Raw genomic sequence first — 19,078 nt, 5'->3', positions numbered from 1 at the left:
TTGCTATATTTTATATTTCTGGTATTTTCAGGAGACCTAGTCTGGACCTGGGAAGGGAGAGCTAGTGGGTGGGGGAGAAGGACTGTAGAGCGGGGCGTTGGGGGCTGTGGGGAGAGGTGTCCGGAGGAGGCCAGGAGCTGGGCAGGAGGAGGGATGGGAATGGTGGGTTTTACAGAAAGGAAAGCTGGGCGATGAGGGGTGTAGGGAGGGTCCTGGGAGATGGACGGGGTGGGGGCGAAGGGAAGGTGACGGAAGGTGACTGGGGGATGGGTGGGCAGATGGCCTCACCCCTGACACACACAGGGGACATCCCAGGGCTTGTCTGGGTGGTTTTGTCCAGCCCCTCCCCCCCCGACCCCTCCAGCCCCCGCCCCAAAGCAGGAGCATTTCTGTGTTACGAGCGTGTCAGGAAATCACGATAATATCCAAAGACATGGGTGAAAACGTTAAGGCACAAATGTGCATAAAATACAGGAAATTGCAAACTCACACGCCAAATTGAAGGACGCAGCAGAGGTGGTGGAATAATAGAAACCCTTGGAAAGCTCGAGGAGGCGCCTTAGCCAATAGGTTTGTCGTGAGGGGCGGGCAAGATTGAGTTTGAACCAATCCAGATGAGCCCTTTCGGGTAAATACCGGAGGCCGCCGCTCTTTCTGATCCTGCGCGGGCAGTCCCCAGAGTGTAGGCGGGAGCGGGTTCTTCAGGGAAGATTCCCCTCCACCTCCACAACCCTCCCTCCCATCTGTGTCTTTGCACGGTGTGTGCCGCTTGCCATCCCTTTGCGTCCTGGCACTGCGGCACTCCTACGCCCTTGAGCCCCTCTATCTAGCACCCTTGAAATCCTGTGTCCGCGCGTCCCTGTATCCCGCACCCTTGCACTGCTGCAGCCCCCGAGCCCCAGCGCCCTCCCGCGCGCTACTCTTTCTGTGTCTGGGAAGCCCCGTCGCGCAGGATCCCAGCGCCAGGACGGCCTGGGTGGGTGGGGGCTCTGCGGTCACCCTCCTGTGCACCATCCCCGCCCGTCGCGTCCGGGTCATGCCCAAGGACCCTCATCGAGCGCGCCGCATCCGGGTCCTTGGGCGTGAAATGGAGACGCTAGCAAAGCGACTGGCTGTTCTGAGGCCACCCGCGCGCGGTGTCAAGTGACTTGTGGGGGTTTTCCGAGTGCCCTTGGTTTTTCTTTCGTTGTCTTGGCGGGGAGGGGGACTGTCCAGAATTTTGGGAGGGACGGAGCTTTTCCCACACTTTAGGAGGCGAAGAGCTGGGGGGTGGGGAGCGGAGCGGGGATGATGGGTTCGAGTTTGGAACTCTTCAATCACAGGCCTGGATATGGTAATGAGCTCACCACCAGGTCTCCCTTATAGACTCCTTCGAGTCAGGACCCGAGACCCCAGGCTCATCTTTTGGTGTTGTCTGCAGCCTTAGATTCGGTGTACAGCATCCTTCCCAGAGTCCTATGCTGGAACACCAAATAAGTCCTCATACCTAAGCGCAAACTCTCTTTTCTAGAGAAGCAATAACCTCCTGTAATATTTTCCAATGTGGAATGGGCTCGAAAAATGATTTTCCAGGCAGGCTGGGAATACAGTGTCCAGTGGCTGTGTTGGGTGGTGCCTTTGGTTGGCTATTTTAAACTCCTATTCCAGGTACCCACACCTGCATGGGTTTATCAAAGGGCATATGCTACCACCTGCCTGTCCCCCTGCTTCTCATTCCACTTCCCTTCCCCATGTAGAGTAACAACTTTCCATGAATTCTTCCTTATTAGTTATACAGGTATTGTTTTTGTGTAATTGTTTCACAATATGTGATTTTGATATGCATAGATTTACCTAGTCTTTCTTCAGGCCTCCCTTCAGATTTTCTGGGAAAGCTCTAAACCTTTTCCATGACTGCATAACTCCTGGCTGCCCAGCATACATTCTATTGAACTCAACCTTTCCCCTGTAGATTGATATTCACTTTATTTCCGTGGCTTTGTTTCTCCACAACCAAGAATTGGTTTTGCCTTAGAAGTAAGCAGTTTTAATGCTTTTTGCAACTTCCTCAGATTCTAGAAAGGGGCTGGGTGCTTTTGCTCCTGGAAAAATGACAGATAAACTTACTCTTAGCCTCCCTTGCAACCCGGCATCTGAGCATTGGGATATTACGGAACCTGGTCACGTTCCCCTTCTATGTAAGCCCTGGCTCTGCACACAGCCACTGATGTCCACCCATAATTAGGAACTTGTCTCCCACTGCTGCCTCTTGCTCTTGGCTTTGTCTCACTTTTAAAATAGAGCCAATTAAAAAACTTATTACTGTTGTTGTTCAGGTATGGTGAGGCCAACAGATCAAGACATGACTGCCATCGAAAAGATAGCTGTTATACTCACAGTTCCCAAGAGGAGGGGCACAAACACACCTCACAGGGCCACACTGAGAAACAGCAGGGTCTGCTAGGAAGCAGGGGGAGCGAAGGGAAATCTTGAGAAAGACCCTTGTTTTTTCTACAGGAAAGACAAGATAAGGTAGGGCAAGCAGACTCAGGATTGCCTGGTTTGAGTAATTTCAGCTGGCTCGGGGCATACGGCCTGTCCCTAGTTGTGTGGTACCTGCCCTGGGGTGATGAGGGCAGGTGGACAGTGGCCTGCCCATGAATGTGAGAGGAGATGCTTAGGGTGTGGGCTCTGGATTGGTGAGTTCACATATGAAAGGCGTGGTGCTCCTCGGTGAATTGTTTCTGATCTCTAGGAAACATGCCCTTCAGTGCCCTATCGTTCATTCCCTTCACAGCCCTGGGAAAGAAACTCCTATTTGCTTAGGTTGGGATGATGGAATAACTTTATATGAGTTGTATGTAGCGACTCAAGCCCCTAGAAATATTCTTAATATTGCTTTAAGCTTAGAAATATCATTGGGATATTTGGAATTTTTAGGACGTTGGATTATTTAAAAGTTTTGACTAAAATATCTAAAAAAGTTAGCACTATATTTACAATTAAAACATTAAATTGAGTCATTAGTTTTGACATGATTTTTGAGTTGAAAAAGTTAAAACATTGTCCAAAGTTTGTTTTTAATACTGGAGCATTAAAAGAAACTTAACATTTGCTATCTGTAAGTTTAATCATTAATTTTACAAAAGTTATTCCCTTCTCCTGGAGGGTGGAGGTTGCAGCTAGCACGTTCTCCAGGAGCATCCTGGCAGTGATATGGGCTCTGGTCCTGGCTCCTGAGTATGGATAGTGGTCTCTCCTCACCTGGGTTACCTCCTGGAGTTGTGAGGTCATCTCCAAGCCTATAAACTCCCCAGCCTAGCAGGTGACTTCGTAGGCCTTCCAAGTGTTCTCTTATCGCCTCTCTTTCTTCCCTTGGCCTCCTGGCTAATATGTGGCTCCGTGTGGTCGGGCTTGCCCAGAATTTACTGCCTTTCTCTGGCTGGTGCTGGTCCCAGCCCTGAACAGGAGGTTTGATCACTCAGACCCTTTCCTTGGTCATGGCGACAATCTCAGTGACCAGCATGACACCAACCCTAAGCGTTGGTTGAGGCATTTGGAAGAGAGGAGCTCTTGTTTACAAAAGGATTCTGACTCCAATTCCAACGTGGGGTGGGATTGGTTCTCCATACCACCAAGCAATTCTGCAATACCAGCTGGGTGTCTTACAATTCAACTCAATTCTGACACCATCTACCTGGAGATAGCATCAGATCCCACAGATGAAGGGTTCCATCCGACAAGACTGCCCCCCACCACACACTCTTCAGATGCCAGTGACAAGTCCAGTTGTCTTCTGTGCTTCTGTCCCACCGAATCAGAGGTTCCCATGACCCCCTCCTTGGGTTTGATTAATTTGCTAGAGCAGCTCACAGAACGCAGAGAAGCATTTCACTTCCTAGATTACTGGATTATTATTAGAGGACGTAACTCAGGAACAGCCAGGTGGAAGAGATGCCCAGGGCAAGGCCCGGGGAAAGGGCTCCAGCTTCCATGCCCTCTCTGCTTGTGCCACTCTCCCTGGAACCAGTCCTTCTGGGTGTTTCGGAGCCTCCATTACATAGGCATAATTGATTAAATTATTGGACATTGGCAGCTGATTCAATCTCCAGCCCCTCTTCACTCCCTGGAGGTCAGGGGGTGGTACTGAAAGTTCCAACCCCCTGATTACATGATTGGTTCCTCTGGCAACCAGCTCCCATCCTTAGGGCCTTTTCAAAAGTCACCTCATTAACAGAACAAATGACACCTTTATTGCTTTTATTATAGGAAATTCCAGTGGTTTCAGGAGCTCTGTACCAGGAGAAGGAGGAAGACCAAATATATATTTCTTATTATAGATCACAATAGCACAGTTTGCTAGGCTCAGATTGATTGTAGTAGAAGCTGAAGGCTGCCAATAGGAGACACCTGCCTGGGGACTCCACCAGAAGGAAGAGCTTGGAGAGAAGATGTGGCATATATCCTGAAGACATTCGGCCATTAGAAGCTCTGCTGGACGAGAGCTGGATGGCACAACACCCTTTCAGGAGTACTGTGGTGTGAATAGCACTCCCCTCCAAAATTCATGTTGAAATCCCAGGGTGATGGTGTTAGGAGGTGGGGCCTTTGGGAGGTAATTAGGTTGTGAGGGTGGTGCCCTCAGAAATGGGATTAGTGCCCTTATAAAAGAGAGCTCCCTTGCCTCTTCTGTTATCTGAGGACAAAGTGAGAAGTCATCAACCAATGAATCAGGAAGTGGGCTCTCTCCAGAACCCAAATTTGCCAGCACCTAGACACTGAACTCCCAGCCTCCAGAATTATGAGAAATAAGTGTCTGTTGCTTTTAATCCACCCAGTCTATAGTATGATAGCAACCCTAGTGGACCGAGATGAGGAGCCAAGGAAGGTACCTCCTGCATTTTCAGTTCTATGGTTCAAATTAGTTTCTGTCACTTTTGGTCCTGACGCATCAAGATGAAATGGATTTCACTTCCTAGAAAATTTACTTGTGCCATTTTATTAAAGTACTACACTGGTATTTACTTGAGCTGATGCAAACTGGCCCATTTTTTTCATCCTAGATTTGAGAACCCCGTGCGATAAGGCAGTAGTCATTCATTTGGCTTATTTTAGTTAAGCAAGAACAGGCTTGAACAATGCAATTGAGATTTTAAAAAATCCAGGAAGAAATTCCAAATTTTATTTATTTATTTTATTTTGGTAAAAAACACATGAAATTACCCTCTCAAAAGATTTTAAGTGTATAGTACAATATTCAATTATTATTTATATTTTGCTATTTGTACAATGATTGAGTTACTAATCATACCTCACAGCTCAAGGCTCCTTACCATCATTGGTCTGTGTAACGATCATCTCTTGTTTATTTACATATATTCCCAAATATCTTCCCTGTTATGCCCATTTTCCTTGCTTGCCTGCTTTCCAGTGCACTTTTTACAAAAGTCTAATGAAGTACTGGGAATATTTTGAAGGTGTGGTATTGTGATGTATAATAAGAAATATATATTTGGTCTTTCTCCCTATTCATAGCACAGAGCTCCTAAAACCCTTGGAATTTCCTAAGTGATGAGAATCATAAAGGTATCTTGATATTCAAAATGAACCTCTGTCGAGGACACCAGACTGTGTTAATGAGGTGACTTTTGGAAAGTCCTTGAGGATGGGGGCAGGTTGCCAGGGGAACCAACCTAGTGAGATGGGGTTGGAAGTTTCAGTCCCACCCTGACCTCCCAGGAGGGGAGAGGGGCTAGAGGTTGAATCCATTATCAATGGCCAATGATTTAATCAATCATGACTATGTAATGAAGCCTCCATAAAAACTCAAAAGGATGGGGTTTGGAGAGCTTCCAGGTCAGTGAACACCTGGAGATTTGGAGAGAGTGGTTTGCTCAGAGAAGGCATGAAAGCTCTGTACCCTTTCCCCATATCTTGCCCTATTCATCTCTTCCACCTGGCTGTTCCCAACTTATATGCTTTTATGATAAACCGGTGATGTAGTAGGTAAAATGTTTCTCTGTATTCTGTGAGCCACTCTAGCAAATTAATGGAACCCAAGGAGGAGGGTATGAAAACCTCTGATCTATAGTCGGTGGCTCGGAAGCATAGATAACAACCTGGACTTGGGGAGGAACTAAAGGTTCTTGACTTTGTTTTATGGCTAAACTATTATTTTGTCTTGCTTAACTGTTTTCCTTTGTTTCTGCATTTTCTCATTTCTCTGATTAAATTTGTTCTTTGAAAGTCGGGGGAGGCCTAGGAAGCTAAAGCTTTTTTACAAACAAGAGGCAGGGGACACAGGGGTCAGCTGGTGTCTGTCTCTGGGAAGGCCCCGCAGAGTCCTGCTGGGTTTCCTAAATAGAGTTTGGAGACCAGAAGAGGGAGCTCTCATGTGCTGCAATGACAGCAGAGCCCAATAGGAAGAAGAAAGAATGCTCCTCTTTTCTGGCAAGGACTCAGCCAATGAAGACAAGACCTCTTTGTTTACTGTGGCCCTCCCAACTTTCTTTTCCTCTCTATAAAAGTGTTCTCCTTCCCTTGCCATGTGGGGATTTGCATGAGGCTCACCATGGTTGCAGACCCCAAGCTGCAATTCTCTGCTGATCCCGAATAAACTCATCTTTGCTGGAGAAATACTGACAGTCTATTTGTTTCAGGTTAACAGACTTCAACACTTCTTTTCATCTTTTTGCTGGACTCAATTTGATCCCTAACAAATGGTTAGTTCCTCTCCCCAGCCTCCAACCCCATAAATGAGTTTAAAGAAACCTTTCCTTTAAGTATGGCTTATTTGGGTCCCACGCATTTTGCTGTAGTAATTTCAGTATAAATGATTTCTAGGAATTTCTGATATTTCTCATTTTCTACCATGTTTATATCTTAGGATCTAAAAAAAGTATAATTTGAGATAAAAATGATCATAAATGACAAAGATGGACATTACATTCTGATACAGTGAACACTAGATCAAGTCATCTTAAGCATAAATGCACTTCATATCACTTCAAAATACCAGCTAATTGCAATCCATGTGGAAATGGGTAAATCACCATTGTCACAGATTTTTAACACCTATCACACACAGACACTGCGAAATCAAATACAAACTAAGCAGTGATATATTTTTTTAAATTAATTTATTTACGTTTTGGCTGTGTTGGGTATTCGTTGCTGCATGCGGGCTTTCTCTAGTTGCAGCAGGTGGGGGCTGATCTTTGTTGTGATGCGTGGGCTTCTCATTGCAGTGGCTTCTCTTGTTGCAGAACATGGGCTGTAGGCACACGGGCTCAGTAGTTGTGGCTCGCGGGCTCTAGAGTGCAGGCTCAGTAGTTGTGGTGTATGGGTCTAGTTGCTCTGCCGTATGTGGGATCTTCCTGGACCAGGGCTCGAACCCGTGTCCCCTGCATTGGCAGGTGGATCTTTAACCACTGCGCCCTCAGGGAAGCCCACTAAGCAGTGATACTGAAGAGCTCAATAACACAATTAATAACCTCAAGATTTTGGAACTATAACCAGCAAGCAGAGGACCCACTTTCCTTTTGAGCACACAGGGACCATTTGCAAAAATAACCCATCCATTCAGTCATAGAGGAGAGCTCATTAAATTCCAAACTGTCGTGTTCTACATCTGTAGTGTAGTAAAGTATAAATTATTAACCAAATTGTAGTTACAAATTCTGTATATTTGGAAACTAAATAATATATAGCTAGATAATATTTGGGTTACAAAAGAGATCATATGGGGAATTAAAAATATTTAGATCCTAATAAAAAGAAATACCACCTAAAAGAATATATGTGATAGAGCTTAGATGTACTTAAGAGTGGATACAGCTTTAAATGTATCAGGAATAAATACAGGTTTAGAAACAAGTTTTCAAGCATATTATTATGAAAATCTAGAAAAGTCTGGAAAACTATTCTCACAGATAATACCATAATTGCAATTTATATTTGCCACTCACCTTTTTTCTTTCAACACGTTTAATTTGTTGGAAACCAACAAATACCCCATCCTGATTTTTTTCCCTCTTCAGTTCTAAAATGAGACAATAATTTTCTTTGAAGCAGAAAAATACAAATGAAAATATGAAAGAGTCCTTATTTAAGGCAGTCTGGTAGTTTTGTGGAGGTACCAACCTGATGTGTGTGGCTTTCACCCTCTTTATGTCAGACATGGGATGGACTGAACCATCCTGAACACCAATCTCAGCTTTAACACTCTGTGATTCTTTTTTTTTTTTCATTAGAACATGGAAAATTTGGAGGTATATCACTCCAAATCTGACACCAATTCTGATGTTTGTGTTTTTCTCACAGGCAGTTAACTCAATTCTGTCACTACCTAACTGGAGATAGCATCAAGTCTCACAGGTTAAGGGCTCAGTTCTACAAGCCTGTCCCCAATTCAGACTCCAATTGAAAGTCCAGGTTGTCACCTGTGCTTCTGACTGACCCCACTATAGATCAGAGGTTTCCTTGACTTCCTCCTTGGGTTTGATTACTTTGCTAGAGCAGTTCACAGAACTCTGAGAAACATTTTACTTACTAATCACCAGTTTATCATAAAAGGATATCACTTGGGAACAGCCAGGTAGAAGAGATGCACAGGGCAAGGTATGGGGAAAGGGCACAGAGCTTCCATGCCCTCTCTGGGCATGCCACTCTCTCCAAATCTCCAGGTGTTCATCGACCTGGAAGCTCTCCAAACCCCATCCTTCTGGGTTTTTATGGAGGGTGGGACTAAAACTTCCAACCCTCTCTTACTAGATTGGTTCCCCTGGCAACCTGCTCCCCCCTCAAGAACTTTCCAAAAGTTACCTCATTAACACAAACCCTGATGTCACTGACAGAGGTTCGTTTTGAATATCAGGACAACTTTATGATTCTCATCACTTAGGAAATACCCAGGGTTTTAGGAGCTCTGTGCTAGGAATAGGGAGGAAGGCCAAATATATATTTCTTATTATACATCACAATATCATAACCATAACGACTTCAAATTTGTCTCCTAGTAAGTTGTATTTCTTAGTCTTATTTCTGTCTTTTCTGAGAAATAAAAATTGCTTTCTATTCCTTTTCCACATGCCAGACATGAAATTTCCAGAGTTGTATCTTCTTAATCTCAACACCCTCAGCTCTTCAATCATTTCTCCTACACACGTAGTTGAAGATCTCTTTACCATCCCTTTTTGTTTGGTTTGTGAAAACAGAACTTAAAATAGGGTAACTCGAAATGCAATAAAACACACATCAAATCATTAGGTTGATGTGCGATTACAACTTCCTGTAATGAAAACTTAAGGAGAGAAAAACTTTTCTCTCTTCTCATCTTAGTTTCATTGGCTGAGGCCCCATAAATTAGACTGACAAAAAAAAACACAACAACCCATCAGATCAACAAGAGAAAAATAGTTTATTAATGCATATGGTGCACATCACACGGAAGAAATCTCAGTGATGAGTAAATCAAAGGGATGGTTAGAACTTCGGCTTATATAGCATCTTAACAAATAAACCTGTAGAGAAGTGACAAGAGAAAGGAAAAGGGTTTTAGGCTTCCAGGGGTGTCAAGCTATGGGAAGGTAAATATTTGGGGGGAAACCAATGGAAGACAAGTGTCATTAGTGCAGGTCCATCTTGGCCCTGACTTTCCATCATCTTCACAGCCAGAAGACTTCCCCAGAGAGGGCACTTACGGCGGTTTTCATTTTTCAGAAGTTTCTGCTTTTAGTCAGTTAAGGAAACTCTGGGAAGGCATCTTTCTGCAACTGTTGATCCTCATTTGCCTCCAGCTCAAAATAATCTTTATGCCAAAGTGACACATTTTGGGGTAGTATATTCTGCTACCCTTAGAATCCTTTATTTCTCTTCTAGTGGTCTATTTTTTTTGTTACCTTAAAAAAAAACTACTTTGTCACACTTATAGAAAATATTCAGATTTTTTCATTGTTACTAATTTAATCTCAAAACTGTATACTAATCTATTTAAAATACAACATTGAGAAATATGGAATATGGTTCAGAACCAGCAAAACTGGGAATTCTGCCCTTTCATGATGAGGCATTCTCTTATTTAGTTCTTTTTTTAAAATAAAGCTTTGGGTTTTTTTTATTAATTAATTATTTATTTATTTTCAGCTGCGTTGGGTTTTCATTGCTGCATGCAGGCTTTCTCTAGTTGCGGCAGGCAGGGGCTACTCTTCGTTGCAGAGCACGGGTTCTAGGTGCGTGGGCTTCAGTAGCTGTGGCACAGGGGCTCTGTAGTTGTGGCTCGTGGGCTCTACAGCACAGGCCCAGTAGTCGTGGCGCTCAGCCTTAGTTGCTCCATGGCATGTGGGATCTTCCCAGACCAGGGATTGAACCCATGTCCGCTGCATTGGCAGGTAGCTTCTTAACCACTGCGCCACCAGGGAAGTCCCTTATTTAGTTCTTTGATGTCTTTGATGTCAGCATCAAGATGCTCAGAGCCTGCCAAGTGTCCTACTGTATCGGAGGTATTTATGAAATGTTATTCTGAGCAATAATTCAGACCATCACCCACTCTTATTCTGCCTCTGACCTGAAAGTGGGAGTCTTCAGTTCTCTGGATGGTTCAAGAAGCAGATGAGGGAGAGAATGCACATCTCTTCTTTGCCCTCTCTTCTCCCATTCCTTGTCTCTCGTCTGGAGGGTACAAAGGAAGCTGGAGGGAAAAATGCCAGTTTGAGTCTGTCTTGGAAAATGGGAATTCTGCACAACACAATTTTGATTCTGCTGGTCTTAACGAAGGATAGTGTGATACTGTGATGAGACCCTCTGGTCTATAGACATTTGTGATACTATAGTATCACAGGTGATGCTTGGATTTGTGATTGGCAACTGAAGTTGCAGGGGGGCAGTCTTGTATCACTGAGCCCTTAACCTGTGGGGTTTGATGCTATCTCCAGGAGTGTCAAAATTAAGTTAAATTGTAAACACAGAGAATTGCCTGGTGTGGGGAAAAATCCACACATTGGAGTTGGGAGCAGGTCATGGATGGGTTCTAACAATGTTTGCCATTCCTCATTTCCAAAAATCTTTCATGCATACATCTTCAAATTGATGGCTGCTATAATTTGCTGAGTCATTCCCCTATTATCAGACTTTAAGCTTCCCCCCCTCCCAAAGAGTGATAAGACAAACACTTCTCCAGACCAAACCACATGATGATTTATTTCCAATTTGGGTTATTTTTATAGAACATATTTTGAGAAAAGGAATTCCAAAGGTTATGAAAAATCTGAAGATCCTTAACACATACTGCTACATTGTCTCCCAGAAGCAGTATCTGCAAAGTCAGGGTTTTTTTGGTTGAAACCCAGCAGGAGGGACTTCCCAGGTACAAAATGCCCTCCATATCCCCCATTCCTTGTTTGTAGAAAAAGGCATTAGTGTCCTAGGCTTTCCCTGAGTTTGGAGGAGCAGACTCAGGCTCTAATTAGGGAAGTGACGGAATGCAGAGACACAGGAAAAGCATTCAGCAAGAGAGCTTGAAAAATAGTTCAGCAATAAAACAGAGTCCTATTTCCTCCTCAAGGGACATAATAATAATCTGATGCAAATTCTTGAGTTGTTCTGCAGAAACTAAGACCCCCACCCAGGTGGAGGATGGTGACTACATGCTCACAAGCAGGTAGACCCAAGACTGGTTGGAACCAGTGTTGGAACCAGATGTTTAGGATTTCTGAAATATCACCTTGTTACCTCATCACCAGCCAGTCAGAAGCAAGTCCACCAGCTGCTTACCCCAAATGCTGCCTTTAAAAACCTTTCCCTAAAATCCACTGGGGAGTTTGGGCTTTTTGAGCATGAGCTGCCCATTCTCCTTGCTTGGCACCCTGCATACTTTCCTTCACCACAACTCAGTGTCAGTAGACTGATTGGCTTTGCTGCGACATGGTTGAATGGACCCAAGTTTGGTTTAGTAACAGGGTCTCCCAACTTAATAGTGAAAAAAAAATGTCTCACTTTATGTTTCTATTTCTTGGTAACTGGTTAGAGTGTATATTTTTTCTCATGTCTATTCAGCATTTGCATTTTCTCTGTGAGCTGACAAATTCCACGGGGCAGGGGGTATTTTTCCGTTGTACTTTTCTGTTCCAAATTGTATGAACTCTTTGTATATTTGTGGCTGACATCTTCCTAGTTTGGTTATTTGCCTTTAATGGTTGTGCCTGGTTATTTTTCACACTCACTGAATTATCATGGCCTTTGCTCATTGGTTTTCTTTTTCTTCTTTTTCCCCACTTTTCTCTCCACTGTGTTCCTAGTCTACCCAACAAATCAGCTAGGCTCGGCCTGAAGTGCTTTCCTCCTTCTAACCATTGCTCCACAGAACTAACCTCAGTTTTCCAGTCACACTTCCAACCGCTCATTTAGTGCATTTTCAAGTCTATGCCAGTGTAAACAAAGACAATAAAGAGTGTCACTCATCACCCTGTCATAGAAAGAGGTAAGTTGCAACCCACTACAGTTGCCCACTGACAGTGTGCCCTGAGGGGAATTCAAGATGGGGGAAAAAATGATGAAACATTCTGCACTTTGGATTTACCAGGCCCCCAGACAGTTAAAATGCATATCTAAGGAATAATTTCAATGACCCCATATTCTTGCATCTTCCCATGGATAGAAAAGCACTAAAATCAGTAACTTGAGATATCTGTTCCTTGTGATTAGCAGTAATCTTTTATCAAAATGTATGCTTGACTACAAGTATTTCCCAGCCAAAACAATTCTAATATATACTGGCTCCTCCACTACCTCTTTGGACCAGTCCCTTCAGAGGTAAGGAGAGGCTGTGTGGATAAAGACAACCAGCTTGCCTTATTAGTAAACAAAGGATGTTGTGGCACCACAGCCACCCCAACTGTGCACCCTGAGGGGATTCAGAAAGGAGAAAAACAGGGTACTGGCCCTAGATGGTCAAGGTCCCTATCAAAGGAACGATTCCAATAAGCCCAGACTATTGTATCTTCCCATACATTAAAAAAAAAGCACTAAATTCATTAATTTAAGATGTATGTTTTTTGTTTTTGTTTTTTTGCGATACGCGGGCCTCTCACTGCTGTGGCCTCTCCCGTTGCGGAGCACAGGCTCCGGACGCGCAGGCTCAGCGGCCATGGCTCACGGGCCTAGCCGCTCCGCGGCTGTGGGATCTTCGCGGCGGGGCACGAACCCGTGTCCCCTGCATCGGCAGGAGGACTCTCAACCACTGCGCCACCAGGGAAGCCCCAGATTCACTTTTAAAAAATTAAAAATTGCATTTTTTAAACCACGTGCTTGGTTAAAACAACAAAAAACCAAAAACAAACCACCAGACCGCTCCTCCCCTAAACCTTTTTTGTTTGTCTTTAAAGAAATGCTAACGAATTTCCTGGTATGGACCTGGAGACTGGTAGCCCTGGGTCTTATCACAAGTCTTCACTCTAAATCAATGAGTTTCCTCGCCGCTGGATTCCCCGTGCCTGAGGCTCAGGGGCGAACTGGGGACCTAAAGCCTGGGCTCCAGGTAGGACGTTGGCCACCCACGTGGGATGGCCCTCACAAGACGTGTTCCTCTGAGAGTCCACGCCGGACCTACGCACGCGGGGAAGGCACACGCGGTTCGGTGCATACAGAACGATTTCACGTGGGAGGGTGCCCAGGAGGCGTCCCACGCAGGCCGTATTCCAGCCCAGTCCCCACCCCGCGTGGGCGTTGCGCCCGGAGGAGGTGCTTGCAGCTCAGGTCCTAGCAGCTTACAAAAAAGACGTTTAAAATGGACTTTTCAAATAAAACTGTTTCCCTTTCGCACACGAGTCACTTATGGGAGAAGTGACAATCCCTGTAAGATTTCAGCGTGCAAGGACGTGGGTCGGCCCGCGGGCGGGAGACTGAAGCGCGTCACTGTTAGCTGGGCGGGGGTTGGGGGGGTGGGGGTGGAGAGTGTACATCGCTGCCAGGACCCAGGCGGAGTGTAGCGACCTGTCAGGACCCGGGAGGCTGGAGTACACCGCTGCCGGGACCTTGCGTGGAGCACACCGCTGCCAGGACCCTGCGTGGAGCACACGCCTGCCAGGACCCTGCGCCGGGCGCCCAGCTATCCCAGTCGCCATTCTTGTCCTTCGTCCCTGCTCTCCATCGCCGTCCGCACATCCCCGTCCCCGGCTCTCCGGCCGCGCTTTTCCTGCGTCCCGGTCCCCGGCTTTCCCCCGTGTCTCCGGCCTCGCCAGCCCAGCCACCTGTGCTCCCCGGTCCGCGTCCCTGTCTGCGCCCTCCTCGAGGGCCCCGCCGCCGCTGCCCTGGCGCTTCCCGCGGGCCCAGCCGAGGCCGCCTGCGCCCTGTGCCAGCGCGCGCCTCGCGAGCCGGTGCGCGCCGACTGCGGCCATCGCTTCTGCCGGTCGTGCGTGGTGCGATTCTGGGCGGAGGAGGACGGGCCCTTCCCGTGTCCCGAGTGCGCCGACGACTGCTGGCAGCGCGCTGTGGAGCCCGGCCGCCCGCCGCTCAGCCGCCGCCTGCTGGCGCTCGAGGAGGCTGCCGCGGCGCCCGCGCGCGACGGCCCGGCCTCTGAGGCGGCGCTGCAGCTGCTGTGCCGAGCCGACGGGGGCCCGCTGTGCGGCGCTTGCCGCATGGCCGCGGGGCCCGAGCCGCCCGAGTGGGAGCCCCGCTGGAGGAAGGCGCTGCGCGGCAAGGTGCGCGCGGGCGGCGTCCCATGCGCTGCCCTTCCCCGGAGGGTGCCCTGTCCCCCTTCCCATCCCCAGACTGCGCCCTGTTCCCCCTCCGTATTATCCGGATGGCGCCCTGGTCCCCAATCTCCATCTTTTGGACGGTGCTCTGATCCCCCCCCCAAATACCCCAGTTGTTGCCTTGTCCCTTTTGCTTCCTTCCTCTGTACGGTGCGCAGAACCCTTTCTCCCATCCCTGGACGGTGCCGTGTTCCCCCATTCCCTACCCCCAGAAGCTGCTTCCTCTCCACTCCCCTACCTTCGGAAGGTATCCAGTCCCCCTTCCCCCATCCCTGGACAGTGCCCTTTCTCCCCATCGTCCCCCGCTTCCCCCCAGGATGCCCCTGCCACCTTCTCAGTGTTGTACTGGCCTGCCCCACCCCGCAGGGGCAGACAGTCCTGCTGTGGGCCCCGCCCCCATGCCTTGCCCCTTTTGTGTTACTGCCCTGCCCCTGGCGTGACGTCACGCTATGGCAGCCCTGCCCCCACGAGCAAAGTCCCCTCTTAGGGGACGGGGCCTGAGGCTATCGGCCCCTCTGGAGTCCTGTGCGCCCCCCTCCCATTCCGTCTTCTCCCGAGTCCCTTAACCTACTTTGTTCTGGAACCTTTTCCACTGTGCTTTCATCCGTTACATGTGGCACTTGATTCTGGGTCGGAACCCGCCATCGGAGAGTCTGGTCACAGCTGGGGTCTGGGGATCCCAGGGACCCGCTGTGTGTGTGGTGGGCTCAACTTTATTTCTTAGAGAATAAAGACAGCCAGGCCTCTGGAGTGGAAAGAGTGTGGTCCCTGCCCACCAGAGGGGAGAGAGTAGCACGTTTGAGGGTACATGTGTCAGGGGTTGGGTCCTGGGGTCTCCTGGGTAAACAGTGGAGTGTAGCATCCAGGGGCTTGCTTGGGGCTAGAGCATGTGGCCAGGGGACTGGTGTTGGTCTTTCCTCCTGGTGAAGGACCCCACCTATCCAGTCAGTGCATGGAGCTGGGCAGGCCCTGGGTGTGGCCATCCTCACCCCAAAGAGACCACCCTCCATCCCTGCGCTGGGGACAGTAACACTAGGGACCCCAATGGATGGTCTTGTGTACAGTTACCCTGTTGGATTCTTAGCACAAATCTTTCTCTCAGACTGGAGAGAGCATAGTGGGTCACTAAGACCCCCCTCTCTGGTGCCTGCAGGGTTTTGAGGTGTCTGGTGGGCCAAGACCATGAACTGAGGCCTCTGGACCGTCAGGGGATTCTGGTGGTGCAGTGTCCCTCTGGACTGGGCTTAGGTGGGCCCCAGACCTTCAGAAGTGGCCACACACCCCATAACCAGCATCTCTTTGCAGGAGAACAAGGGATCTGTGGAGATCATGAGGAAAGATCTGAACGATGCTCGGGACCTGCATGGCCAGGCTGAGTCTGCCGCTGCTGTGTGGAAGGCAAGTGGGGTGGGTTTGGAGTCCATGTGAACAAGGAAACGTGGCTGTGTACCCTGACCCTATTTGGCAGGGCGGTCAGGGGACTCTCCTCCCTTGAGGTGGTCGGTGGTGGGGTGGTGGTGGTGGGGTGTCTCGGGGTAGCCCGAGGACACGGGTATCCCTCCCTGCCACCCACCCATCCTGTAGGGACATGTGATGGACCGGAGGAAGAAGGCCCTGACTGACTACAAGAAGCTTCGGGCCTTCTTTGCTGAGGAGGAGGGGCGCTTCCTGCAGGAAGCAGAGAAAGAAGAAGGGTCCCTGGACGACGAGGATGAGGACCCGGCGGAGAGGTTCAGGTCCCTGCTGCAGGCTGTGTCGGAGCTGGAGAGGAGGCACCGCAACCTGGGCCTCAGTATGCTGCTCCAGGTGGGCACCCTGTCCTGGTGGCCAGGGGAGTGCAGAGGGGGCACAGATTCAAGAATTAGCAAGGTGGTAGCTTACCAAGAGAGAAGCCTTTAGACCGCTGCCTGGCTTCCACTTGGGGCTGAATTTCAGGAATGAGTAATCCAGGAGACTCTCCATCTTCCATGTGGGAAGAAACATTTGCAGAGAGGGGGGACTTGCATCCCAATATTGAAGCACTGGGCCCCTGCCCTGTCCTGGGGCTCTACACGTAGGAGATGGCTCTGAGGTCAGGAGAGGCAGGGATCCTGGCGAGGATGGTGGTTGCCATGCCCTCATCCTGAATGTCCTTTACACCGTGCCCTGAGGCTTTGCCTAAATCTGGAGATTCTGGGCTCTTGGCAACCCTGAGTCTGAGCCAGGAGCCAGCAGCCTCTGTCTTCCCTCCTCTGAGCTGAGAGGTGACATTTCACTTCTGGCAATACTGGTTAATCAGCTCCAAGTGGGTGGTGACTGTGGGTGAGGAGATGTGTGGGTCTGCTGGGGCTGGGTTCTCCAGTCACCTGGCTTCCAGGATAGAAGCTCCCTCACTCGTTCTCTCTCTTCCCATGCAGTGATGTGCTGCTTGCCCAGGCACCGGGCAGAGGAAGCTCGTTCCATCCCTGGCCTGAAGCAGCTCCTCCATCTGCCTCCTTCTGGACCCCCCTGTCATCCTTCAAGACACCCCAACCCTGAGTGTCTTCTCCTAGGTGTAGATGTGGGCTGCGAACTCTAAGTGCCCACCTTGAGTTGCTGAAGACAGTGCTCCTCAGAAGACTGTTTGTGTTCCCTTTTCCTCTAGGTGTTCATGTTTCTAGGCTATAAACATTTCACTGTAGAGATCTGTATTGGGGGTAAGTTAACCTAAGTGTATCCCAACTCCATAAAGTTCTTTTCGCTGCCCCAAGTCTTGTCAGATTTGCCGGGGTCTCCATGAGCTGTGGTCATCATCTCCAGGAGGCCTGGGCTGTCCGGACCTGACACCTGCCCCATTTAAATGCAGCCTGTAACGGGGCTGCTCCACCAGACATGCACACCCAGGCCCACAGACCCCCACCCATGCATTGGGCATAGCAGTTAAGGTTAAATTTGGGGTGAGTGTCAAGGGAAAGGAGTGTTCAGGGTGCCTGGGTGGGGAGGGCAGGCAGATCAGACCTGTCACCTCTGCTTGCGGTCCTCCAACAGCGTATGTTGCACAAACCTACACCTACAGCTTGAGGTCTATCCACAGAAACATGAGAACCTTGAGGTCCTCATGGAGTCTGTGTGTCAGGGGCAGTGCAGACCCTTGCTGGCCATATCCTCCAGGCTCTGTCCCTGCTCTGCCTCCGAGGGTGTCTACTCAGCCGGCTCTCATTTCTCTTCTCCATCTTCCATCCCTTGGATGCCAGTGGTTTTCCCCGGAGCCTGCTTAGCATCACCCTCTATCTGCCCTGTCCGCCTGCCTGTCCCTCACTGACCCAGGACTTTTCCTGGGGCAGGAGGAGCAGTCCCAGGCTCAGGCCATCCCCAGGCCTCACCTTGGTGTTGCATTTCCCTGTACCTCTGGCTTCTCTTCATATTTCCTCTGCTGGACGAATTTAGCAAAGCCTCTTAGTAGTAGTGTCATTGTGTAGATTCCTCCAAAAGACAAAACTGCAGCAGCGCAAAGTGACAAGGTCAAGGGGTCCAAGAATTGACAGAGACAGGCGTTAAGGATGGTGGTTGGGGCTGTGAGTCATTCCCAAAAGTGCAGCTTTATGATCGATGGCCCGTTTCTGGACGAAGCCTCTCAAGATGGGAGTCACTGGCCTTTGGTGCTGCTGGCCTCTTGTGTTTCTGTGAGCTTGGGGGCGGCCTGCCTGGCTGGTAGCCGGCGCTTACAGAGCCCACTAAAGAGGGCTCGCTTCAGCCAGTTTGCTTGGCGTCCCTCCTCCCATCTATCTTCTCTCCATGCCCTGGCTGGTCTCTGAGGAGGTGCTGTGTCTGCACTGCCCTATGTCAGGGGTCTGGGTTGGACTTCTCCCTGATGAGCCCTCCACCTCCTGCTTCTGCTGAGTGAAATTGGGGAGCTGCCCCAGTTTCCCACAGCTGGAGATCCAGCTACCCGCTTTCCTCCTCTGTAGAGAGCTGCTGGGAGGCCTGTCCGTTCTGCTCTCAGTTGGCTGCCTGGAGACTGATGTGCTAGACAGGGCTGGGGTGCAGGCCAGAAAGGTGGTACCCCCCTGGGTGCCCAGTGCTGGGGAGAGATGGGAGGTTCTGATACCAGCATGGAGTTGCTTGCTTTCTGACGGTATGTGGGTAGAATTCTCAGCGCATGAGTGTCTCTCCCTTGCTCTCACATACTCTCTACATAAGAATGACGAGCAGAGGGGTGGAAATAGCTGCCTGGTTGTGTATGGGAGAGTTAAGGGGTCATCCTCTTGGCAAGCTGTAGGACCTTGGCCAAGTAACGCTAATAAATAATCCTGACTCCTCAGATCAGGGGTAACACTAGGGGTGCCTCTGGCTCCAGTTTGAGATGCAATGGGGACACAGGAAGGAGCTGCCGG

At 48.9% G+C, this 19,078-nt stretch overlaps 1 protein-coding gene across 1 annotated transcript; it reads left to right on the top strand.

Annotated features, from left to right (window-relative positions):
- The first annotated feature begins 1,036 nt into the window (after positions 1-1,036).
- Positions 1,037-17,454, top strand: RNF187 (ring finger protein 187). The gene is made up of 5 exons (XM_089908615.1): positions 1,037-1,143; positions 13,973-14,672; positions 16,032-16,124; positions 16,311-16,532; positions 17,123-17,454. The coding sequence occupies exons 1-5, from the start codon at positions 1,037-1,039 to the stop codon at positions 17,123-17,125; spliced, it is 1,125 nt and encodes a 374-aa protein (XP_089764741.1). The 3' UTR covers positions 17,126-17,454.
- Positions 17,455-19,078: the final 1,624 nt, after the last annotated feature.

This window comes from Delphinapterus leucas, chromosome 3 (assembly GCF_059928025.1).
Source record: "Delphinapterus leucas isolate spDelLeu-1000000601 "Yukka" chromosome 3, BTC_Dleu_Yukka2, whole genome shotgun sequence".
Lineage (NCBI taxonomy): Eukaryota > Metazoa > Chordata > Mammalia > Artiodactyla > Monodontidae > Delphinapterus > Delphinapterus leucas.
The sequence above is the reverse complement of the archived record's forward strand: the minus strand, read 5'-3'. Positions and strand labels throughout refer to the sequence as shown.

Coding starts and splice junctions, on each gene's coding strand:
- RNF187 (XM_089908615.1), top strand. CDS start 1,037: ATGCCCAAGGACCCTCATCGAGCGCGCCGCATCCGGGTCCTTGGGCGT. Junction 1,144..13,972: donor CCACCCGCGCGCGGTGTCAA/GTGACTTGTGGG, acceptor GCGACCTGTCAG/GACCCGGGAGGCTGGAGTAC. Junction 14,673..16,031: donor GGAAGGCGCTGCGCGGCAAG/GTGCGCGCGGGC, acceptor ATCTCTTTGCAG/GAGAACAAGGGATCTGTGGA.